Source organism: Pelobates fuscus, chromosome 3 (genome assembly GCF_036172605.1).
Source record: "Pelobates fuscus isolate aPelFus1 chromosome 3, aPelFus1.pri, whole genome shotgun sequence".
NCBI classification, from domain to species: Eukaryota; Metazoa; Chordata; class Amphibia; order Anura; family Pelobatidae; genus Pelobates; species Pelobates fuscus.
Window position 1 is genome coordinate 199130743 of NC_086319.1, and position 26004 is coordinate 199156746.

The 26004-nt window shown below is 43.6% G+C and overlaps 1 protein-coding gene across 1 annotated transcript in view; it reads right to left on the minus strand.

The window, feature by feature from the left end:
- Positions 1-26004, minus strand: part of SLC6A7 (solute carrier family 6 member 7) — a 145629-nt gene that overhangs the window by 10341 nt on the left and 109284 nt on the right. The window contains exons 11-13 of the mRNA XM_063447898.1: positions 14434-14533; positions 13457-13557; positions 4593-4760 (exon numbers count right to left, since the gene is read on the minus strand). Coding sequence (XP_063303968.1) covers positions 4593-4760; positions 13457-13557; positions 14434-14533 — 369 coding nt within the window. The remainder of the gene's footprint in view (positions 1-4592; positions 4761-13456; positions 13558-14433; positions 14534-26004) is intronic.

Consider the following 26004-nt stretch of genomic DNA (forward strand, 5'->3'; position numbering starts at 1 on the left):
GAAAGCAGGGCTGAAAATCAACAGGAATGCTCGTGACTCTGAAAGAGTTCAGACAAAACCAATCAAAAGCATCTTTAAACATCATTATAAAGGCATATGTCCCACTGGAATTCACTCCACACAAGATCGCTAGGATAGGGGTAGATCGCCTAACTGATTACAAAAATAGACTCCACAATTAAACTCACTGGAGATTGGCCAGTTACTAGATCAAAATAACTACTAATGATCTCAAAATTAATCACACTGGCCACATAGAGCTGTGACTGATGCACTATATTCAATTTCTTAGTATATACAACGGACTCTAAAAAAGCCCATACGAGATAACAAGATTATTTAACAAAAGGATAACACCTAAACGCATGAGCACATATATCCTCAGAGTTAACTAAATCCCAGTTGTATAAGATAGGGGTGGATAACCTAAACGGTTCCAACTAGACTACCCAATTAAACTAATACTGACTTGTGTAGTTACTAGAAATAAACTCGATCTTACTTAGATGAAATAATAAACAGAGCTGCGACTGTCTCACATAGTAAACACCCATGCATTACAAACCTCTGTATCATCATCATGATGAGTTACAATTCTGAGGCACATGGAAACTATTGAGGTTTTCAAAATAATGAATGTGCCAGTGCCACCATGAGTCAAAGGGAGGATTGCCTATCCCCCAGGGTGGGCATCCACATCCCGCCCCATGATCGTGACATATTCCAGGATTGAAATGGTTATGAGAGAAACATAGGTATGTATGCCTATCCCTCAGGGTGGGCATCACATACCCCATCTCTAAAAAAGGTTCATTGAATGGCACAGAAAAAGAAAAAGAAAAATTATAAAAATGCAGTCAATGTATATTTCTCATTCAGACCCCCAGGGTATACTGTTCTCAGAGTTCTAATCCAATATAGTTCACGTTGTAGTAACATTTTCTTGCGGTCCCCTCCCCTCCTGGGTGGAGGTACATGGTCGATTGCCATGAGTTTCAGAGTCGGTAGAGTGTGGCCTTTCTCCAAGAAATGTTTGGCCACCGGTAAGTCTGATTTCTGATCCCTATACGCCACTCGTATGCTGGATCTATGATTGCGAATCCGTTCGCGCAGGGGCAGGTCCGTCTTGCCAATATAAGTAAGCCCACAGGGACAAGTAAGCCTATATATTACATAATCAGTGGTGCAGGTTAGCCGATGCCTAATGATGTACTTTTTCCCTGTATGAGGATGGGAAAAGAATTTTCCGGATAACATGTGTCCGCAAGTGACACAACCTAAGCACTTATAACAGCCCAGATTTATAGAGCCTTGTTTCTGCTCGTAACAGTGTATAGGATCCGTCTTAACTAACAGGTCTTTCAGATTTCGATTTCTCCTATAACACATCATCGGTGGTTGGCGAAATGGTTCTGGTAAAGACGTGTCGTTCCTCAAAATTCTCCAATTTTTATCAATCATCCGTTTGAATTTTGGAGATGCTGTAGTGTACGTGGTTGGAAAAACCAATCTCCTTGTTGATACAGTGTTCGGCTCTACTTGTGTTGAATAGCACCTATCTAAGGCTTTATGGAGTGTCTGTTCACTGTAACCCCGTTGGTGGAACTTATCCCACATTAATTTCAATTGTTCCTCAGCTTTACTGGGATCTGAGTTGTTCCTCACCACCCTCAAAAATTGTGAATATGGTAAGGATCGTTTGAGGGCATTGGGGTGGAAACTATTCGCCTGAAGCAAAGTGTTGCGGTCCGTAGTCTTGGAGTAGAGTGTATATGCCAACTTAGTACCTTCTCTAATGATTCGTACATCCAGAAAATCCACTGAAAGCGGGTCTGCCGTCATAGTGAGTTCTACATTCGGTGTACATGAATTGATGTATTGGACCATGGATTCTGCAGTGCTATTATCTCCCTTGATGATCATAAAAATGTCATCGATGTAGCGGCCGTATAATAAAATAATATCTTTAAATGGCTCCAATATATATTGACACCTTTGATGTTTTAGTGAGAAAAATAAAAGTTACATTTTATTAAGTCCCTGGAGTGCTATCTTTGAATTGTTCGTTGAATTTTGGCTGACAAGCACCGGGCATTGGACTACGGATCAGGTGGAGTGCAAGATTATTTGGTTTTTTTTTTTTTTTTTTATATATATATATATATATACTAGAAAAGGACCCCTAAGCAGATACACATATCTATGTACATGTACCTAAATACATCTATTCATACACATATCAAACAGGGGTTTATCAGCAAAGGAGTAAAGCAAAAGAAAACCTCTAAAATAAAACAAGGAAAACAAATACCTGCATAGAAAGCATACCAGGGTCCCCAGATCTAATAGAGGGCCTCAGGAAAATGTGCACATGCCGTCAGAACTACTGGCAACCAAAAAGCACGCCAAATAGGCTCTGAAAAGTGCCGATGCTACTTAAGTTACCATAGCAGCTCGCCAAACCAGAAGTGCGCCTGCAAATTCCTCCGAATGTCAATAGAAGCTGAATCAAAGCCAAATAGCTCTGAAAGCCAATCTGAGCAAACTTTGCATACAGGCCTCTCAGATGACTCCAAAGGGGAAAAAAACACTATAGAAATGCTAACACCAGCTGTCCAGATCATAAGGCTCCTCAACACCTGAAAGATATTAGAGCTGTTTCCTCCAGATAACCGGGTGCCTTAAAAGGTTTCATACGGTACCATAAGCTCTAGGCTGCAACCCACAGGTTACAGCCTAGATGCCCTTGGTGAGGCGTCTTATAATGCAGCTTCTGAAAGAAGAGAAGATGAACTCCGTCCAGGATAAGAGTTTTAAAACCCTGGCCATGAAGAAAAAGGTATACATAAATAAATATGCACTGTCCTAAGGACTGTGGACAGGAAAAAAGAACTGGGGTTAAGGGCCCAAGTAGAGGTTATTTAATGTTTAATTCTTTCCTGTCTTTTAGCAAGAGTAGTGCTGAAAGGGCCAAAGCTAGGAAATATACTTTTGTGTGGAAATTTTGTTTTCTGTGACAGCTATTAAGCTTACAAAAATAACGTACAAAATTTTGCAATCGCCTCACATTGACATTTTATTTTACTCCTTGTATTTTGTGACCTGTACCTACCAAAAATAAACATAAATCCGAGTGCATATTATATGCACTGTAAACCAGTACAAATCAATACATTTATTTTGAATTACATGCTCATTATGCACAAAATTACATTGGCAAAACTGTGGATTTTTTTATTTTTTTGTTGTTGAATGTTTGTGTATTTGTTTTTAGAATAAATTAGAATATATATATATATATATATATATATATATATATATATATATATATATATATATGTTTATGTCACATTGAATGAAAGCTCTTTTTGTCCTTTAAAAAAAAAAACTGTTTAAAATATGTGTTGATGCAATTAATGAAAAAGACGGAAATTCTGGTTGAACACACAAAATGCAAACATTGCTGTGGTCCTTAAGTGAGACAAACAAATGAAACTTGGTCCTTCAGGGGTTAACACCCCCAGTGAAGGGAGTAGGGGATCATTGTAATGCACACTTCCATTATGATTCAGAAAAAAAAGGAGAAGGCACGTTTTGTGTGTGGTTGCCATAGTGATGGTGAGCAAGGACTTGCGTTTACAGAATGCAAGACAATCAATCTACGAGGTATGAAAAGGTTTGCAATATATATATATATATATATAGCAAGAGATGAACCAGACACAACTAAAGCCTAAACATATCCCTTAGATTTTATTATGATTAAAAAAATAATAATAATAATAATAATAATAATAATACCTTCCTCTGCCATTGACAGTTGTTTCTTTACATTGCAAAATTGTAGAAAGGATTTATTAATGAATACATTACAACATGAAAACCAAAATAGCCGAACTGGAAACATTCTCCAACTCAAATTACCCCCTCCAGTTCAGCTGTTTTTAGCCTTGAGATTGCAATTCCCAGATTAGTGAAAAGCCCAGACTAAAATTTATAACCTACACAGGTTTATTCACTAAAGTGAGAATTATTGGAAATTCAAAGTGAATATCACATTTATTTAAACATTCTTAAAGTCAGCTACGCTTTCAGTTCTGCACTTCTGGACCTAAATTTGAAAATTACGTTAAATTCCAAACATTTTTCACTTCAGTGAATAACTTTGTTAATGCTACTGCAGTCTATGGGTTCATTTCTTCCCTCCCTTATGGTCTCTGAGGTCATCACCGTGTGCCGGGTCACATGACCGGGTGCAGCACACATATAAGGAAGCTGCTCTGGAGCGTGCAGCGTCAGACACACTGCCAGTCTGGAGACAGGGACCAGATGCCGCCGCTCGCTGTGATGAGGTAAGCAAGGGGGCAGGGGACCTGACAGTTTTAATGCTTTATTAGAAAGCCACTAAAATGTGAGTGGTTGGTATCTGTAGCAACCAACTGCATATCAGCTGGTAATTTGTAGTCGCTACCAGCTGTAATAGCGGCAGCTTACTGCAGCTATTTACCAACAATGCCTTTACATATCCCTCCTACATTACATATCCCTCCTACATTAATAAAAGACTCAAAGTTATGAAAATGTGCTCTTACCTCCCATAATGTTCCTTCTTCTTTTAACACAGCAACCAACATCCCAATGGGGATCATGATGCAGGATACAAGTCCCATGAGAATTCCCAGGGCCTCCGACCATAAAGGGAACTTGTAATTTCCGTACTGCGAGGGTTGGTATTTTATTACACTGTATGAAAGCAAAGACTAAGGAGACAAAAAGTGGACAATGTCAGCAATTGAGGCCTACATGACACATATTACTACTTTGTCTCATATCCTACTTTGGAGTTTCAAGAAATAAAATAAAATCCAACACAGTCAAATGAAAATGAAAAGAAGTACCGTATATACTCGAGTATAAGCCGAGTTTTTCAGCACATTTTTTGTGCTGAAAAACCCCAACTCGGCTTATACAGGGAGTGCAGAATTATTAGGCAAGTTGTATTTTTGAGGATTAATTTTATTATTGAACAACAACCATGTTCTCAATGAACCCAAAAAACTCATTAATATCAAAGCTGAATATTTTTGGAAGTAGTTTTTAGTTTGTTTTTAGTTATAGCTATTTTAGGGGGATATCTGTGTGTGCAGGTGACTATTACTGTGCAGAATTATTAGGCAACTTAACAAAAAACAAATATATACCCATTTCAATTATTTATTTTTACCAGTGAAACTAATATAACATCTCAACATTCACAAATATACATTTCTGACATTCAAAAACATAACAAAAACAAATCAGTGACCAATATAGCCACCTTTCTTTGCAAGGACACTCAAAAGCCTGCCATCCATGGATTCTGTCAGTGTTTTGATCTGTTCACCATCAACATTGCGTGCAGCAGCAACCACAGCCTCCCAGACACTGTTCAGAGAGGTGTACTGTTTTCCCTCCTTGTAAATCTCACATTTGATGATGGACCACAGGTTCTCAATGGTGTTCAGATCAGGTGAACAAGGAGGCCATGTCATTAGATTTTCTTCTTTTATACCCTTTCTTGCCAGCCACGCTGTGGAGTACTTGGACGCGTGTGATGGAGCATTGTCCTGCATGAAAATCATGTTTTTCTTGAAGGATGCAGACTTCTTCCTGTACCACTGCTTGAAGAAGGTGTCTTCCAGAAACTGGCAGTAGGACTGGGAGTTGAGCTTGACTCCATCCTCAACCCGAAAAGGCCCCACAAGCTCATCTTTGATGATACCAGCCCAAACCAGTACTCCACCTCCACCTTGCTGGCGTCTGAGTCGGACTGGAGCTCTCTGCCCTTTACCAATCCAGCCACGGGCCCATCCATCTGGCCCATCAAGACTCACTCTCATTTCATCAGTCCATAAAACCTTAAAAATCAGTCGAGATATTTCTTGGCCCAGTCTTGACGTTTCAGTTTGTGTGTCTTGTTCAGTGGTGGTCGTCTTTCAGCCTTTCTTACCTTGGCCATGTCTCTGAGTATTGCACACCTTGTGCTTTTGGGCACTCCAGTGATGTTGCAGCTCTGAAATATGGCCAAACTGGTGGCAAGTGGCATCTTGGCAGCTGCACGCTTGACTTTTCTCAGTTCATGGGCAGTTATTTTGCGCCTTGGTTTCTCCACACGCTTCTTGCGACCCTGTTGACTATTTTGAATGAAACGCTTGATTGTTCGATGATCACGCTTCAGAAGCTTTGCAATTTTAAGAGAGCTGCATCCCTCTGCAAGATATCTCACTATTTTTGACTTTTCTGAGCCTGTCAAGTCCTTCTTTTGACCCATTTTGCCAAAGGAAAGGAAGTTGCCTAATAATTATGCACACCTGATATAGGGTGTTGATGTCATTAGACCACACCCCTTCTCATTACAGAGATGCACATCACCTAATATGCTTAATTGGTAGTAGGCTTTCGAGCCTATACAGCTTGGAGTAAGACAACATGCATAAAGAGGATGATGTGGTCAAAATACTCATTTGCCTAATAATTCTGCACTCCCTGTACTCGAGTCAATAGTCTGTATTACGGCAATTTGCATTGCCATAATACAGACTGGGGCTGTGGGGGCTGTCAGAGAGTTTACTTACCTCTCCTGCAGCTCCTGTCAGCTCTCTCCTCCTCCTCCGCGCCGTCCGTTCAGCACCTCTGTCAGCTCCCACTGTAAGTCTCGCGAGAGCACTTACAGTGTGAGCTGATAGAGGTGCTGAACGGACCGGCGTAGAGGAGGAGAGAGCTGACAGGAGCTGCAGGAGAGGTAAGTAAACTCCCTGACAGCCCCCTCCTCCCCCCCACTGAACTACCAATGCCACTAGACCACCAGGGAAGGAGCCCCCCTCCCTGCTATGTATAAAGCAGGGAGGGGGGACGAAAAAAAATAAAATAATAAATATTACAAATAAAATAATAAAAAATAAATATTAAAATAATAAAAAATAAATAATTAAATAAAATAAAATAATACAAATTAATCATAAAAAATATAAAAAAAAATTGCCCACTCCCCACCAAGGCTCTGCAACACACACACACACACACACACACACACACACACACACACACACACACACACTGCATTCATACACACACTGCACACATACTCATACACACACACACACACACTGCACACACACACTCTGCACACATACACACACTGCACTCATACATACACACACACACTGCACTCATACACACACTGCATTCATACACACACTGCACTCATACACACACTGCACTCATACACACATGCTGCACTCATACACACACGCTGCATTCATACACACACGCTGCATTCATACACACACGCTGCATTCATACACACACGCTGCACTCATACACACACGCTGCACTCATACACACACGCTGCAAATAAATATTCAATTAATATAATTTTTTTAGGATCTAATTTTATTTAGAAATTTAATAAGTTTTAATAAGTTTTAATAAGTTTTCCCAGTTTTTGGGGGTAAAATTAGGGGCCTCGGCTTATATTCGGGTCGGCTTATACTCGAATATATACGGTACTTTTCATGACTCATGGGATTTATAATCCACAATATCTTGAAGCAAGTGCCCCCTGACTCTATATCTTTCATAACTAATCTTCCTTAAAGTGACACTGTAGACTTCCCTATCTGTTTAATCCCCTATCTTCCAGAACGCTACTTGAGGATTTTACAGGTCCCTAACTGAGTCTTACTCTATCTAACCTCTTCAAATTCCCCATAGTAAAACACTGATTCAATGCTTTCCTATAGGGACACGTTAGTGCACATGTCTTACCATCGCCACTGGAGGAGAATACGTAGCCAGCACTGGAAAGAGGTAAGTGAAAAAAAAGATTTGTATCCCTAATGCTATAGTGTTACTTTAAGTCTCCAACCCTAAACATCATCTCTAAACATCAACCCGAAGCTTAATCAGAACAAAAATGCTAAATGCCAACCAGTGCTGTAACAATATAAGTTATAATAGGTAGAGGTTTGGTGGCAGTGCCTTTCTATGGATACTTTTTCTTGCTTTGTATGTCATACATTGTTTTATTGTAACAAAATGTTATATAGTAAACTGCTGATTATTCATTATACATGTATATTTTTACTATAAATCAAGCTTGAAAGTTATTTATAAATGTTTTCTATACCGTCAGAATTGAATGGGGATAACATAGCCAGGTTAAATTCATATTCAATATCTCACAAGTCATTTCATATTGGGAACAGTCTTTAGCACTAAATAGTTTTATGAGCTATAGTAAATAACCTTATATTCAGATGACAGGTCAAACAGCATATCTTTGGTTTATTAAAATCTAAAGATGGATGTCAGTCATAGTTGTTGAGCCATTTAAGTGCAAGGCATTGTTTATGAGGAACTATATCTTTCAGATAAGCTTGTTTTGTTTTATATGTATTTACTATTCTAAATATAGAAAACGGCACAGTCTAGGGGAAATAAAAACATGGAAATACTGCCAACTACTCAAACCGTAACTGTATTTTCCTAAAGCAACATTACAAGGTTTAACCCCTTAAGGACACATGACATGTGTGACATGTCATGAATCCCTTTTATTCCAGAAGTTTGGTCCTTAAGGGGTTAAAATGTATTTTCTTCTAACCCAACTGTGTGCTTTTGATATCTAATATTCAGCCACCCTCACTCCTTTAAAATAATAAGAAAAATAGCTTTTAAACATGTGTGCTTCTCATAGAGAGGCATTTGGGCCCTATGGCTCATGCTTGGTAGTCACATCACTCTACTAATAGATGCTTGTCATAGAGAGGCACTGGGGACTTATACTATAATGCTCAGCCATGTTTCTTTTCTGATGTTAGGACACTACATGCTGTCTTGAATAGAGTGGGCTTTAACTCCATTAGGATGACATGGAATATCCTAATGATTTGGTGTGAGCAGGGCAAAATCTATTCTTACATCAGCAGACCAGGTATCACTTGATACCTGGGACTCTCCTCTGTCATCGGAGACCATAATTAGTGGCCAAAGACTGACTGATTGTCAGGATTACAATTGATCCAACACGCAGTATTAGTATCACACTTAGGAGTAAGGATAAAGGATAACGTCTAACCGGACCTTAGAATGGCCGGACTTAACGTACCAGAGAATAGTCGAAATACTAGCCAAGGAACACAGAATGAAACACAGTTGCAAGGAATAGCCAAAAGTCAGGGATACCAGAATTCAGGGAAGTCAGAACGAAGCCAAAGTCAATAACCATAGAAACATGATCAGGAACACTCTCTCGGATAACCAGCAAAGGAAAACCACGACAGGGCAATGATTAGAAGAAATGAGTGAATTTAAATATCCCTCTTGTGAATCCAATTGGCCGTATCCGGCCTTTTACCCAAGAACATGCGCGCGTCCTCTGCGTGACGTCATCCGCACGTCGACATCGCTACCATCGTGAATAGACACGAGGCTATATAACAGTGTGGATCCGCAGTGGCCGGTGTCCACTGGCATGTCGCAAAAGCCTGGTCTTATGGCATAGGACCGCCGAGCAGCACTTCTACTATTCCTGGAAAGGGGATTTATCTTGTGCATAGCATGTGGAGAGGATGTAAACGTGACATTACCCCCCACCTGAAGACCGCCCACCAGGCGGGCAGGACCAGGTTTGAGAGGAAATTTGGAGTGGAAAGCATGAATTTTGCGGCCAGTGTTCATATGAGAGGCAGGAACCCAGGAGCAATCAGCAGGCCCATAACCCTTCCAATCAACCAGGTATTGCAGGGAGCCCTGGAAAAGCCTGGAGTCAACTATGGAAGAGACCACGTACTCCTCCCTTCCAGAAACAACCAGGGGATGAGGAGGGACAAAATGGACAGTATACCTATTACAAATAAGGCTTAAGCAGAGATACATGAAATGAATTAGGTATACGTAAGGAGGCAGGAAGAGCAAGAGAGTATAAAACAGGATTAATCCACCGAACAATATGAAAGGGACCGATAAATCTAGGAGCAAACTTCATGCTAGTTACCTTGAGTCTGATATTACGTGAGGAGAGCCACAACCGATCACCCTCCTTGTAAACAGGGTTGGCACCCCGCCGCTTATCGACATGAAACTTGAAACGAGCAGCCACATTCTCAAGAGCTGAGTGGACTTTAGTCCAAGTTTCACGTATAGATGTAAGGTGGTCATCCAGAGCAAGGATAGCAGTGTCAGAGAATACAGCAGGGAGAACAGTAGGATGGCGACCGTTGTTGACAAAAATTGGATTATGCCCAGATGAGTCATGGGTAGCATTATTCCTAGCAAATTCAGCCCAAGTTAGCAATTCAGACCAATTCTCCTGCGTGCTATTGATATAACAGTGTAAATACAGTTCCAATGACTGGTTAGCCCTCTCAGCCGCACCATTAGTTTGAGGATGGTACGAAAAAGTAAAATATAATTCAATACCTAGCTGTTTATTGAATGCTCTCCAAAATCGTGACACAAATTGGGACCCTCTGTCAGACACAATATTTTGCGGAATACCATGTAACCTGACAATCTCACGTATAAATATATGAACTAGATCTTGTGAGGAGGGCATTTTTTTGAGTGGAATAAAGTGTACCATTTTTGAAAAGCAGGAGTTCCACAATGAAGTCCACAGACAAATGAGACCATGGGACATTGGGTACAGGAAGTGGTTGTAATAACTCACATGGAAGTTTATGCGGAACCTTGAAAACCGTGCAAACTGTACATGCGTCCACATAGTCTTTGATGTCTTTCCTGAGCAAAGGCCATCTGAACGATCTCGTGACAGCTCATATAGTTTTATTAATACCTGGATGTCCAGCAGTCACATTGTTGTGGAATACCTTAAGCACCTTCTTTCTTTCTAACAAAGGAATAAACAATCTATCTTGGGGTTTATCACAAGGTACCTAGGACTGAGCTGCCATGATAGTACAAAGAAGAGGGGAGGACAAGGAAAGGACAGTGGATGCAATGATACATTATGGTGGAACAATAGGGGATGTCTCCTTTTCTTGTTCTGATTCAAATTGCCTGAATAAGGTGTCAGCTTTAACATCCTTGGGACCTGGTCTGTAAGTGATGATAAAGTTAAAGTGAGATAAGAACAAAGACCATCTAGCTTGTCTAGAAGACAGTCGTTTAACATCACCAATATATGCCAAGTTTTTGTGATCAGTAATGGTCACTTGGAACATCATTGGAACCCTCCAAAAGATGTCACCATTCCTTAAGCGCTAGTATAATGGCCAACAATTCTCTGTCACTGATATCATTATTACGCTCTGCTGGAGACAACTTTCTAGAGAAGTACCCACAGGGATGCAAAGGGGTTTCCTGACTCTCCCTTTGAGAAAGAACAGCCCCTAGCCTTGTTTCGGAGGCATCAACCTCCAGTATGAAAGGATTTGCTAATGCCAAGATTACAATTGATCCAACACGCAGTATTAGTATCACACTTAACGTTTAACCGGACCTTAGAATGGCCGGACTTAACATACCAGAGAATAGGCAAAATACTAGCCGAGATCAGGAACACAGAAGGAAGCCAAGGTCAGTAACCAAAGAAACATGATCAGGAACACACTCTCGGATAACCAGCAAAGGGAAACCATGACAGGGCAATGATTAGAAGAAATGTGTGAGTTTAAATATCCCTCTTCTGAATCCGATTGGTTGTATCCGGCCTTTTACCCTTAAACGTGCAAGCGCGTCCTCTGCGTGATGTCATCCGCACGTCGACACCATCGTGAACAGACGCAGGGCTTTATAACAGTGTAGATGCACAGCGGCCAGCGGCCACTGGCATGTCGCAAAAGCCTGGTCTTATGGGATAGGACCGCCGAGCAGCACTTCTCCTATTCCTGGAAAGGTGATTTATTTTGTGCATAGTATATGGAGAGGATGTAAATGTGACACTGATGAACTGAATGCAGTGCTCAGCTACAATGATTATCAGGCTGCAACAACTCTAAGAAGGACTCCCAGGGCTTTTGATCAGTGCTGGGCTTTGTCAGCTGTCCAGCACGACAGCCGTGTAATCGGCTGGGAAAACAGGCTCCATTCATAATTACATAGCATGTAATAATAGAAACAGCTAGAATATGGCGGACACAGACCACTCTGTACTGTTTTAACTAGGAAACAAAACTGCTGATATCAGTACTGATATTAGCAGAGAGTTCATTAGTGTTAGGGTCAAGGATAGGGTAACATCAGCCATAAGTTTAGGGTTAATGTAGAGTTAGCATTAGGGTAAGGTAAGGGTTAATGCTGAGTTAGGGTTAATTCTGCTGTTTTAGGGTTAGTGTAGGGTTAATGTTAGGATAGATACATGGTTATTGTAAGCATAGAGTTAAAGGTAGGGTTGTTAAAGCATTATCTGAGGGTTTGGTAAACAGTTAAAATTAACTATCAAAAATGAATTAAGATTCAAGACATATGAGGCATTTAACAATCAGGACAGATACTGGAAGCTATGAGTTATTTTCCTTTGTTTGCACTTGATGAGTAAAAATTATTATAGGCAAAAATGTGGACAAAACACATTTTTATTAAAAATGGTTTACATTTATAACATTATTAATGTTTTGTTAGGTATACATACATATAGGATATTAAAAGAAAGTCCTTTCTGACCTTTAAAACAGAATATATAATATGTATGGGGACACGTAAAGAGAAATTCATACATTACGGTGGAACAAACACAAAATCTAGATTTTGTTTTGGTTCAAAACTTGGACAAACAGCCTCTGTACTAAAGCGGTTAAAATGTCAGCTGTTTATTCATATATTTTTTCACATTACATGTTCACATTGCCTATAGAAGCATTATCCAGGGGAATGTCCCAACATAGTCCTGCTACGCCTGCCCTTTGCACAATTTGTGAGATGGAAATCCTATTCTCTTCTTTTAGCGAGGCAGAGTAGACTATAGATGTTGATCTGTGAGTGAGAGGCTGCTGCAAGTTATGATGTGTAAATGATGCAATTAATCAATTGTCCAAAGCTGAATATATTTATAGAGAGATGCTGAAATGTGTTTGCCTATATAGAGGAGGGCTTTCTGTGACCACAGGGACCCTGCAAGCTGTTGTACACAGTCACTGGGGCATCCCTCAAGAACTTTACTCCCTGTACAGTCCATTGCACCTGTCTCTCATAATACATAAAATATTTCAATAATACGTTTACATACGTATATCTTTGTTTTGAACCTAGTTATGCCTGTTTCATTTCTCAATTCACATTTGTATTTCTCCTTTTAGGTTTCTTCCTTAAATCCTTTTCCTTCCTTATTTCCTTTATTCATTCCTTCAGCTCACCCCCTTTCACCCCCTTCCCCCTCACTGTTGTCTCCCTCCCTATAAGTCCACACAATATAAGCAACGTAAGTAAAATAAAAACAGTTATATTCGCAACATACCAGTAATGTGACTGGGGTTAGGAATGACCAGCATGCTTTGAAGTAGATTCCTGGCTTGAATCCAAGCATCATGTGAATATCTCTGCAAAAATTCTTAATTCCTTGAAAAATGTAAGCAACAAATAAATAGTTAAATACCTTTAATCATACAATCTGTAGAACTAAGATAAACAAATTGAAAAATAATAATACAAACCTGGGTTTATGGTGATTTAATTTATAGATAAGTATCAAATAATATGACAGCTGAAATGTACATCCAAAACATACTATAATTATAATTATAAACTTTATTTATTTGAACAAAGATCTTAGTATGAGGCCAATTTCATACCTCCCAACATTTTAAATGGACAAACAGGGACACCTTAATTTTAGCGGTGTGAGTGGAGGTGATGTCAGGGGTGGGTTGTTCTGAGAAATATTATGACTTACTAATAAAAAAAATGAGGCAACTAAAATGTAATTTAGAAAAGAATATTGTATGTTATTTATACAGACGCACATAATATAAGTTGAAGCTCCCTAAGGGTATTGTTTGCACCAAGACTAATAACTATTGGACCATGCTCACACCACATGGAGCAATCAGGAGATGTATTCACTAAAACTGTTTAACACAGGGGGATCTTTAGATTCTGACTTTATTATGGAGAAACATCACTCTGGCATTCTTGGTTAACTGTATGTTACCTGCCAATAAAGAGTAATGTGGGTGGCATTAAGTGGATAAAACATTAAAGGAAAGATTAGCCAGATGGGTTTTTGTCTAAAAAAAAGAAAATATGAGGAGGAAGTTAAGCGGCAGATGAAACATTAAAGAGATTTCCCTCTGCTAATTCATGGTATAGATTGTTTGCCAACAAAACCCTAAGTGACAAAGAGTGCTTGCGGAAGTTATTTTCTGTTTAGTACACGTGGCAAAACCTTAGTAAAGCATGTCATGAAAAAGAGGACAAGGAAAGTCTCAGCCTTACCATATACTCGAGAGACAACAAGACTGAAGGTGATGACTAAAACCAGAAGCCCGAATCCAGCACTGTAGTCATCTAGCAGTACCAACCAGTACATTCCACCCTGAGGACAAGTGAAAGGGAAGTTTTAAGACCCACCATTTAGTTTACATAAAGTAGATAGCAGAGTTACATTTGTAGCGTAATGAAAATACTCATTCATACATTTACTCATTAAGGTTCACAACTAGAATCAAAAGAAAGGTGCCTACAGACAGGGGAGGGATGGCAAGGAATAGCCTTTTTTCTAAAAAAACAACAACAAAAAAAGTAGATACAGGATGGTCCTACAGCTACAGTTCTTGCCTACTACCCTTGCAAACCCTCTTAATCATTCCAGACTTTCTGTGACTGTCCAATCACAGAAGTCTTTGCAAGGCAGGTGCTCTCAGCAATCACCAGCCTCTTGAGTTTAGTTCCACTGAGCTAATCAAGCAAAGAAGTAACAGGACCAGTTGTATGCTTGATAATTTACAACAGTGATAATTTCTACTGAAATCTGCACTTTTTGTAAAATGAAAATTTTGCTGCAACCCACATGCCCATGGCCAGTCCTTCCATGCTGTATTCCAGTGACACAGATGGGGGTTTAGAAAGGAGGAAAGACAAAGCTGGGGGTTTGGACAGGAGGAGAGAAAAAGATGAGAATTAGGAGAGGAGGAAAGACTCAGATGGGGGGTTTGGACAGAAGGAGAGAAACCTATGTTGTTGATACAGATTAGAGACACAGATTGGGAGTTTGCACAGAAAGAGACACCCAGATTGGACGGGGGGGGGGGGGGGGGAGGTGTACAGGAGGAGAGAGACAGATGGGGGTTTGGACAGGAGGAGAGACACAGATAGGGGTTTGAACAGGCGGAATGAAACATATGGGGGTTGAAAGAGGAGGAGAGACACAGACTGGAAGTTTGGACAGAAGGAGAGATATGAATGTGGTGTTTTAAAAGGAGGAGAGACAAGGAGTGTAGGTTTGCACATGCAAGAGAAGGAGAGACACAGATGGGGGTTGCCTGAGAAATAGAGATATAATTTGGGGTTTTAAGCTGGAGAAAAGACACAGATTGGGGGGGTTGCACAGGAGAAGAGACATAGATTGGGGTTGCAATAGGAGGAGAGACACAGATGGTGGTTTGCACAGGAAAAGAGACACAGATGGGGGTTGAAATAGGAAGAGTGAGACACAGATTGATGATTTGGAGAGAAGGAGAAAAAAAGATGGGGTTTGCACAGGAGGAGACACACAGAAGGGGGGAGTGACAGAACACCCAGTCACCGAACTATTGCTGGCACTTCATTTAAAACTTATGGTTCAGGAACTGAACAAACCCACGAATTGCCCTCTTTACACCCCCATAGTCGGACCACCTTTTGGCTTGTTAACGCCTAATGACCTCTCCTAACACCTCCATCATCATATTCGCACCTCGTTAACTCAAGTGTTCTGCTTGGTGGATGAACATGTGGGAAATTAGTTGGCGGGCATTTTGTCGCATGAAAGCAGGCAGCGGTGTTCGGTCATCGAGTGCATGGAACTGAAATCGGACAGACTAACTCGCGAACACCGCTGGACTTCCATCATTGCCTGTTTCATTTCCTCACACCTCAGAAGAGCGCTGTTCAGTAGGATTGTTCACACAAAGTAGGGGAACAATCGCTACCTAGGAGCCAGAAAATCTGTTCAGTGTTTTGTTCATTTTTTGACTCCCAAACTAGACCAACCGCTACCATCTTTCTCCTGGAACTAATTTGGGCAGGCGCCACTTGTGCGGTTGGTCAAAACTTTACCCTGGTGTCGATTCTGCTGTGTTCGTGGGATCTGAGCACTATTTGGATATGTTGAGCGCTCAGATCCAGGCTATCTGGGGATATAGGACTTGAGGGAGTTCCATGTAATACTATATCTGTTTTGGGGTGTTTTGTGTTTTGAACATTGTACCTCTGTGCCTGGGAGATAATTTGTTTAAGCAAAAGTACACTTAATTATCTCCCAGACATAGAGATGCTGGGGATTTGTTTGTATGTAACTGTATGGAGACCCCCTGCTAGGGGTCTGTGTATAAATTGCGTGTACCATGACCAATTAAATCAGTTTTCTCCCAGTATTTAGTCACGGCTAATGTCTGTGGGGGAAAGCTATAATCACTCCAGAGCTTTAATCACTTTGTAAGCTTTATCACTGAATCCAGCGCAGCAGAGTTCCAGAGAAGGGGAAAATAACGTCCTTGGCGGCGAAACCCGTGTCACTATCCTGGTGGCCACCACAAGGGGGTTGGACAGGAGGAGACCCACAGATGGGGGGGTTAAACAGGAGGAGAAACATAAATGCAGTTTGCCAGAGGAGGAAAGAGACAAATAGGGGTTTATAAAGGAGGGGAGATACATATGGGGGTTGAGTATAGTGAGCTGAAGAGAGAATGAGGAGGGTAGTAAATAGTGGAGACATAAAATAAGAGAATTTGAACATGACATGACATCCTTTAAAATACATTACTGACTTAAGGAACAGGATTTTTTTCTACATAGCTGTAGACTTGCTGTATGTAGCTTTTGCAAGCCATCCAATCTTTCCCAGGTACAGACTTTCAGTTTGAGGAATACTCCAATCAGACTTTTTTTTATAGAGAAGCCTTTGTGCTGGAAGCCACATATGCAGTCAGTCACCCCACAGCATATAATTTAAAAAAAAAGCCAATTTCAATAAGATTAGGGCAGCTCTACAATATATCGACTGGCATAAACTCCTTAGTGAAAAAAACCACTGAGGATAAATGGAAACTCTTCAAACAAATGTTAGAAAGGTAAATTTCTCAGTATGTACCATTGGGTAATAAGTATAAAAGAAACAAATTGAAACCATTGTGGCTTAGTAGAGAAGTAAAAGGAGAGATTACAAATAAGAAAAGGGCATTTAAAGCATTTAAATCTGACAAATCAGAGGCATCCTATATAAGATATAAGGAAGCCAATAATACTTGCAAAAAGGCAATTAAAGTGGCTAAACTAGAAAATTAGAAATTGATAAAATGCAAAACCAAGTACATCAAGTCTAAAAAAAAATAAAAAAAAATGAAAGTGTAGGTACACTGGAAACAGAGATGGGTCTGTTCGTTAATGAAGACAAGGAAAAGGCAGACATTTTAAATAACTATTTTTCTTTAGTATATATTAATGATAATCCTATGGCAAAAGATATGCAAATTATTGCTGCAAAAAACTTGCAGATAACTTGTGATTGGATTACTCGAGAAAAGGTGCTACAGCAGTTAAAGAAAATGTATGTAAATAAAGCTCCGGGGTCTGACCGTATTCACCCACGAGTACTTAAGGAGCTAAGTAGGGAAACAAGTTAAACTCTGTATTTAATCTTTCAAGATTCTTTTGTTTCAGGTATTGTATCGGAGGATTGGAGGAAGGCAGATGTTGGTCCCCTATTTAGATGTTGGTCCTCTAAAAAGGGTTCAAAATCCTTGCCTAGAAATTATAGACCTGTGAGCTTAACTTCTGTGACTGGAAAAATATTTGAAGGGCTATTAAGGAATAATATTCAGGAACTCATTGGGAAAAACTTTGTTATTAGCAATAATCAGCATGGTCTTATGAAACATAGGTCATGTCAAACTAACCTAATTGCATTCTACGAAGAATTAAGTACAAGTATAGATCAGGGCATGCAGTGGATGTGATCTACTTGGATTTTGCCAAGAGTTTTTCCAAATCTGCTACTTTGGCCTTAACTTTGTACTTTGATTTTCAATTATCTATACTAAGTTCTTTCATTAAACTGTGAAATGTAGTGGATTGAAATATTAATTGCAAATTATAGACAAAAATAATTGATTTGATTGAAGCCCATGGATCAGCGCAGTCAGGGGAATGGGCCTTGACAGAGCCAAGGAGTAGGCAGGTGGAGCTATAGATTCGGGGGTGGGGTTTAGGGTGGAGCATGCAAAAGGGTGTGGAAAAGTGCGAGTATATTAAGCGGCCATTTTAGCAAACGGCCATTTTAATTCAGAATCCGCACTTACCTGTTAATTGTTTTTGGCAGGTTGTGGGGTTTCTTTTCTTCTGTCTTTCAGATGGCTTCGCTTGAAGAGATCTTGGACGGTGTGAGAGCAGCAGTGAGAGACAGGGGGATGGCTTGGCTACAGCAGCAACTGGCGGCTCCTGGGACCAGCGGTAACCCCCCAGCGGCTGTGGAAAGGCGATCGGTGCGGAGGGCGAGACCGCCCCAGCGGCTGAGCCCGGGCGTGATGCCCGCAGCGCGTCGGAGACGGAGTCCTTCCAGGGAGGCGAGCGGATCATCAGTTAAGGAGGCTGGCCAGTCGGAGCCAACGCAAACGCCGCCGGCCCCGTCTGTGCGACGCGGTGCCGGTAAGGCAAGGGCGGAGAGTAGGCCTGGCACGGTGTCGCGGCCTACCACGAGGAGCGCTGCTCGCAGGACGGCGGGCGGCAAGGCGGCGAAAGTAGCGACGGCCTCCGAGGAGACCGGGACCGCAGAGGATATCGGAGGTGTGGATAGAGCCCAGACACATCCCGGTGAGTCTGCCGCTGGTTTAAATACCGGGCGGCAAGGAAAGGCGCTGGGGATTGGGAAGGACGGGCTGACACCACCTCAGAGGACAGCAAGGGATCCCAGCGGAGGGAGACCTGATCAGGCGGGCGAGACAAGGCCCAGGCAAGGCAGCGGGGGGACAGCAGGACAGGTCACCCAGCTAGGGCTGCAGGACCGAGTCAGGGCGACAACGGAAGGGGCTTCTGTTTGTCAGGGCCAGCGCAGCGCTTCCCCAGTGGACGGAGGAGCGGACAGTGAGGGAATGTCCCAGGGGTACGACACACACTCTGACAGCGGGGCTAGGAGTGTACGGGAGGGCCATAAATGTTGCTCCCGGGGACGGCATGATTACAGAGACAACCCTAGGCCTATGGAATACAAGAGACGGCGCAGGACAAGCGCCAGGCAAGTCCGGGCAGGGTGTGTCAGGGAAAGGAGCCCGTCTACTGACGGGTGCAGTAGGCAGGGATCAGTCTGCAGGGCCAGGAGGAGAGGGGAACGGCGCTGCGAGTCTGGGTCCTCCGACGGGAGCGCTCAAGGACGGCCGGACAGTTCTTACGGCCCAAAGGGCCTGGCTACTAGGCGAGAGAGGCGCAGGGGTGACGATAGGGAACGTATGGAGGAAGGGCGGGTAGAGGGGCACTCGAACAGACTACCCAGGTGTTCTTCTCCCTACAGGTCGCGGAGCGGTACACCTGCGGTCCCGCGGAGGGATCTGGCGGAAAGGAGTCGGCGTCAAAGGGACACCCCGGAGCCGCACGCGGCGGAGGGAAGGAAAACGACCCCGCGGCCTTCCGCGGCCGGAGGCTCTGGCGGTGAGTTGCCTGTCATATCACATTCTGATTCCATGTTAACTTGCCTAAAATCATTATTAGACTCATGGGGCGGTGGGGAGGGGGCTTCACCGCAATTTTCGAAGGTATGGGTTCCGGAAGTAGGTTCCGGGACGCCGGGGCAGGCGAAGGGGGCGGTGAGTGGTGTCTCCGGACGGAGCACGCCCGAACCAGGCGACAAGACAGGCTTAAGTTCGGTGGGAGGAGGGGAGGTTTCTGACGCGGCGCGGCAGAATGTACATGTCTCTTTCGCGGGCCCCTTGGGATGTCACCTGAAGTCTGAGGTGAAGGACAGGATTTGGAAGGGTGAGTTCGTAGAGGTTTTTTCTCTCCTTCCTCTGGAGGAGTTCCTCGATCTAAAGGATGAGGATAAAAAGGATGCGAAGAAGGAGGAGGAAGAGAAGAAGCGTAGGTATCGGAAGATACCAAAGACGTTTGCGAACTGGTTGCGGGCTTTTTGCATACTGGCCAGCGTCATCGGGGAAAAGTTTCCCGATCGCTGTTCACAACTTTTTTGCTATTTGGACGGGATAGGGGACGCTTACCGGACGTATGGTGGGATTGCTTGGTGGAAATACGATGAGCAGTTCCGCCAACGTTTAGCAGCGAACCCGAACATGAGATGGGATCAGATGGATCTCCCCCTGTGGATGCGGCTCATGATGGCGCAGAAGGCTGCGCCCTTTCACGGGGCGGCCGGTGCAGCACCTGGAGGAGCGGCGCCGGCCGGACAAAAGAAGGGTTTCTGCTGGCTTTTCAACGAGGGCCAATGTAAATGGGGCTCGTCGTGCAGATTCAAACACGAGTGTTCCGGTTGCGGCGGTACACATGGAGTCAATAGGTGCTTCAAGAGAGGCAAATCGACTAGCGGGGGAGGTCCCAGTGGCGCCACGGCTCCTGCCGCTGCCACTGGGGGCAACTCCGGTGAGGGTAGGCGAGATGCTGCCATGGCTAAAGCGCTACGCTAATCGGGCTGACGCGGAATTTCTGAGGGAAGGATTCACGGAGGGGTTTAAGATACCGTTTAAAGGGACAGGGTCAGGGACTTTATGTTTGAATTTACGTTCCGTTCGGGATCACCCAGGGGTGGTGCGGGACAAATTGATGGCGGAGGTACGGCTTGGCAGGATGGCGGGACCCTATGCGGTCCCACCTTTGCCGAATTTGAGGGTGTCTCCGTTGGGGGTGGTCCCCAAGAAGGAACCAGGCAAATTTCGGTTGATACACCATTTGTCTTACCCAAAAGGGGCGTCCGTTAACGACGACATTGACGCGGCCCTGTGCTCTGTGTCATACGCGTCATTCGATCATGCGGTGGAGTTGGTACGGAGAGCGGGGCCGGGAGCGTTGATGGCGAAGGTGGACGTGGAGGCGGCTTTCAGGTTGCTTCCTATTCACCCGACATGTCACCACTTACTGGGTTGTTTCTTTGATGAGGGTTTTTTCGTGGATCTGTGTTTGCCCATGGGCTGCTCTATTTCTTGCTCGTACTTTGAAAAGTTCAGCTCTTTCTTTGAATGGGTGGTGCGTCTGGAGTCGGCTGGGGGTGCAGTAGTGCACTATCTGGACGACTTTTTGTGTGTAGGTCCGGCGGGGTCCGATCGTTGTGGGCAAATACTAGGGGTGTTGCAATGGGTGGCACGGGTCTTTGGGATCCCGTTGGCGGCGGAGAAGACGGTAGGCCCGACGGTATGCTTGAGCTTCCTAGGGCTGGAAATAGATTCGGTGAAGGGTGAATGTAGGTTGCCTTTGGATAAACTGACAGCGCTCCGCCAGCGGGTGGGGGTAGTCAGGGGTTCGAAGAAGGTGACCTTGAGGCAGTTGCAGTCCCTGCTGGGGAGCTTGAACTTTGCTTGTAAAGTGATCCCTATGGGGAGGGTTTTTTGCAGGCAGATGGCTCGAGCAACCTGCGGGGCGCGATTGCCAGGTCATTATATCAGAGTCTCCGCGGCAATGAAGGCGGATCTGGATGTTTGGTTGTGTTTCTTACAGGAGTTCAATGGTCGGGTATATTTTAGGGAAGAGGCGACGTCTTCAGAAGCGATAGGCTTATATACGGACGCTTCCGGGAGCGTAGGTTTCGGGGCCTACTTGGCTGGGAGATGGTGCGCGGAAGAGTGGCCAGAGGCGTGGAAGGAAAACGCCTTGATCAGGAACCTGGCCTTCCTTGAACTCTTTCCTGTGGTAGTGGCGGTATCTTTATGGGGCGAAGAGCTCGCGAACAGGAAGGTGATCTTTCATTCTGATAACATGGCGGTGGTGCAGGCAATTAATAATATCTCGGCATCTTCGCTGCCTGTGGTATGGTTGTTGAGGCGTTTGGTGCTGCTGTGCATGTCTTGGAATATTGTGTTTAGGGCGAAACACGTCCCGGGATTGTTGAATGTTATCGCTGACGCCTTATCTCGTTCGCAGTGGGAACGTTTTCGGGCAGCGGCGCCGGGTGCTCAGGAGACAGGTCAGTCATGCCCGGCGGAGATGTGGCGGCTCGGGACGTCTTGCTTGGGGGCTTTATAAGAAGTTCCCTGGCGCCCGGAACGTGGACTGCGTACACCAAGGTATGGTATGAATGGGAGGAGATGATGGGGCAGTCTGGAGGGGCGAATTCGCCGGCAGGTAGGTTGGACACGCTTTTGTGGTTGTTGTGTCGGTTATTCGCGGGAGGGGCTTCTCCCGCGAAGGTGGACCGTTACATGTCAGCACTGGCATTTTGGTTTAAATTCACGGGTAAGGAGGATATTACAAAAACTTTTTTGGTGAAGCAGGTGTTGAAAGGCTTTCGTAAAGGACGTAGGTCTGTAGACTCGAGACGGCCTGTGTCGTTTAACATTCTACAAGGCCTGGTTGACAGGCTGCATGACGTTTGCACATCTGCGTTTGAAGCGCTCTTGTTTACCGTAGCTTTTGTTTGGGCGTTTTTTGGGGCGTTCCGCATCAGCGAACTGGTCAGTTCTAATAAGTCCGGGGCGACTGGGATCAGGTTCGAGGATGTGTGGCTGGGACAGGACAAGGTCGAGATACGCCTGAGGCACTCCAAGACGGACGTCTTTGGGCGAGGTAAGACGATAAGTTTGTTTGCGTTGCCAGGGTCGGCAGTCTGCCCAGTAGCGTGTGGGCACAAATACTTGGGCGTGCGCCCTCAAAGCTCTGGGTGCTTCCTCGTTCACGAGGATGGTCTTGCGCTGTCGCGCTTCCAATTTGTCAGGGTATTCCGCATGGGGCTGCAACAACTGGGTTTGCATCCCATGCAATTTGGGACTCATTCATTTCGCATAGGGGCTGCAACGGAAGCAGCACGGCTCGGACTCGGGGATGAACGGATTAAACAGATAGGTCGGTGGGAGTCCGCGCGCTTTAGGACTTATGTGCGAACAGATAAGTTGGTTTGAAAAGGGTGTCTGGTTGGGTTTGAGTTGTGGTGTCGATGCTCTGCTAGTTTATAACTTGTGTTTCTTTACAGGTCGGGTTGTATGGTTGGTGGGTCACTCCTACGTTTATTGGGCGCAGAAGAGGGCCGCAGTTCGGAGGAATGGAGCACAACTGGGCTTTCTTCAGGACACTGTACAGTTACAATGGTTTGGTTTTCGTGGTTTCAGTTGGCAGAGCATTAGTGGAGTGATTTTTGGTAAATTGTTGGAAGGAAATTCTCCGGACGTAATACTGATACATGGTGGGGGTAACGATTTGGGGCTTATCCCTCAGAGGGAGCTAATTAGGAGAATGAAACGGGATTTGGATCGCATCCGGGAGAGGGTGCCGGGGGTGGTTATAGTGTGGTCTGAGATGGTGCCTAGATTTAATTGGAGACACGCCAGGGACACAGCGGCGGTGTCGAGATGCCGGGGGAAGGTTAATAAGGCCATGTCAGTTTTCGTTAGGAGGTCAGGCGGGGTCCCGGTAAGGCATTGGGAGCTAGAGGGTATGTTACCTGGGTATTATCGTAAGGATGGGGTGCACCTTTCGGAGGTAGGTTGTGACTTGCTAAACCTCGGTTTTCAGGAAGGGATCTCCCGGGCCCTATTTCTGTGTGGTGGGGGGCGCTCGAGACATTAAGGGATCAAGTCTCGGGCTGTGGCGGGATAGGGCTAGGGTAATTGGGATGGAAGTGGATTAGCAAGTGGCTAGGCTAAGCTTAAGTTGAATTAGGCCAGAGTTGGAAGTGGTCTGTTGGTTCGAGCTCATCGGTGGCTCCGAACCTGGTGGTGTAGGGGTGTCTCGGTACACCCCTACAGTTAATAAAGTTACAATTATGGGGCCTCTTTGGTAGGCCGTGTGTTATATATTTATGTGTTATTTATATTGTTATATATTGTTTATGGTATGGGGTCATTGTCTGGGTTAATGCTGTACGGATGGGGGTGGGGGTAAATTAATTTATTTGGCAATGACCCCAATTTGTTATCTTGTTTATGGAAAAATTTAAATAAAGCTGTGGACTTTTATTTTCCAACAGAAAATTGGTGTCTGTGTTTATTGGTGGGTTATGGGGAAGAAAATGCCACAAGCCGAATAACGACTGTGCGCATGTCATGAAGCCCATGGATCAGCGCAGTCAGGGGAATGGGCCTTGACAGAGCCAAGGAGTAGGCAGGTGGAGCTATAGATTCGGGGGTGGGGTTTAGGGTGGAGCATGCAAAAGGGTGTGGAAAAGTGCGAGTATATTAAGCGGCCATTTTAGCAAACGGCCATTTTAATTCAGAATCCGCACTTACCTGTTAATTGTCCCTCCCACCCTCCCTAGGTTTTTAGCAGGTCCCGTTTTGTCACAGCGGCGGGATAGGGCTAGGGTAATTGGGATGGAAGTGGATTAGCAAGTGGCTAGGCTAAGCTTAAGTTGAATTAGGCCAGAGTTGGAAGTGGTCTGTTGGTTCGAGCTCATCGGTGGCTCCGAACCTGGTGGTGTAGGGGTGTCTCGGTACACCCCTACAGTTAATAAAGTTACAATTATGGGGCCTCTTTGGTAGGCCGTGTGTTATATATTTATGTGTTATTTATATTGTTATATATTGTTTATGGTATGGGGTCATTGTCTGGGTTAATGCTGTACGGATGGGGGTGGGGGTAAATTAATTTATTTGGCAATGACCCCAATTTGTTATCTTGTTTATGGAAAAATTTAAATAAAGCTGTGGACTTTTATTTTCCAACAGAAAATTGGTGTCTGTGTTTATTGGTGGGTTATGGGGAAGAAAATGCCACAAGCCGAATAACGACTGTGCGCATGTCAAGAATTGGACAATCCAGACTAGGCACAACTTGGCTATATGCACCTACATTTCCAATTCTAATTGTAATGCATTACAATTTGGGGTTTAGTTAATTCACCCTGTGGATTTGTACATGTATATATTGTCCATGATACAGACAGGGATTGGATAGAGACAGCTTTCTGCTGCGTCCATTAAGTAAACACTCAGAACGGCAGTCCAATCTCTTCAAACTACAGAGCAATCTCTCTATATAGCAGAATCGAACTGTAACTTTTTTTTTCTTTGTGATTTACAGAATTTTTACCTTTCCAAAGGTATATTTTTTCTTTTATGTCATTACTTCTGATTTACATCCTGTGATGTCATATGTGCAAATTTTCATTGAAGGTAGTCTTTTTTTTCAAGTAAGGTGGAAACCCTAAGTAACACCATACAAACCGTGTTTATTAATTGTGACTGGAATTTTTTTAGAAAACTTCCAAACAGATGTGACCCACTTCCCCACAAAACCAGTACATGTTTTTTTAGCATACTGCACACAAAGAAACACAAACTGACTATCTAGTTTTGACATTCTCTCATAGCCAGGGGCTGGAGCTGCAGCTTAGCGTGATGAAGTAAATAAAGTAAAAAAAATACAAAGGGAAGATTCAAACATCACGTGACTGCTCAAAACATTTATCCTTCATTCTAAAAATATATATTTAGAACCTATTGGCATGAACAGGTGCTGGGGTCCAAGAGGGTCTGTTCAAAGTTTTTACTGTCATATTTATACAATTAGAATCTCCCTTCATTTTAGACCAGCGTGTCATTTTTAACGAGGATGTCAACACCCCAGCAAAAATATTGTTGGACATAAAACCCAAAGTTCTGTAAGCCTGTGGTGAGCAGAGAATTATGGGAGCTGTAGCACAGCATATTTTTAGTCTGCTTTTTA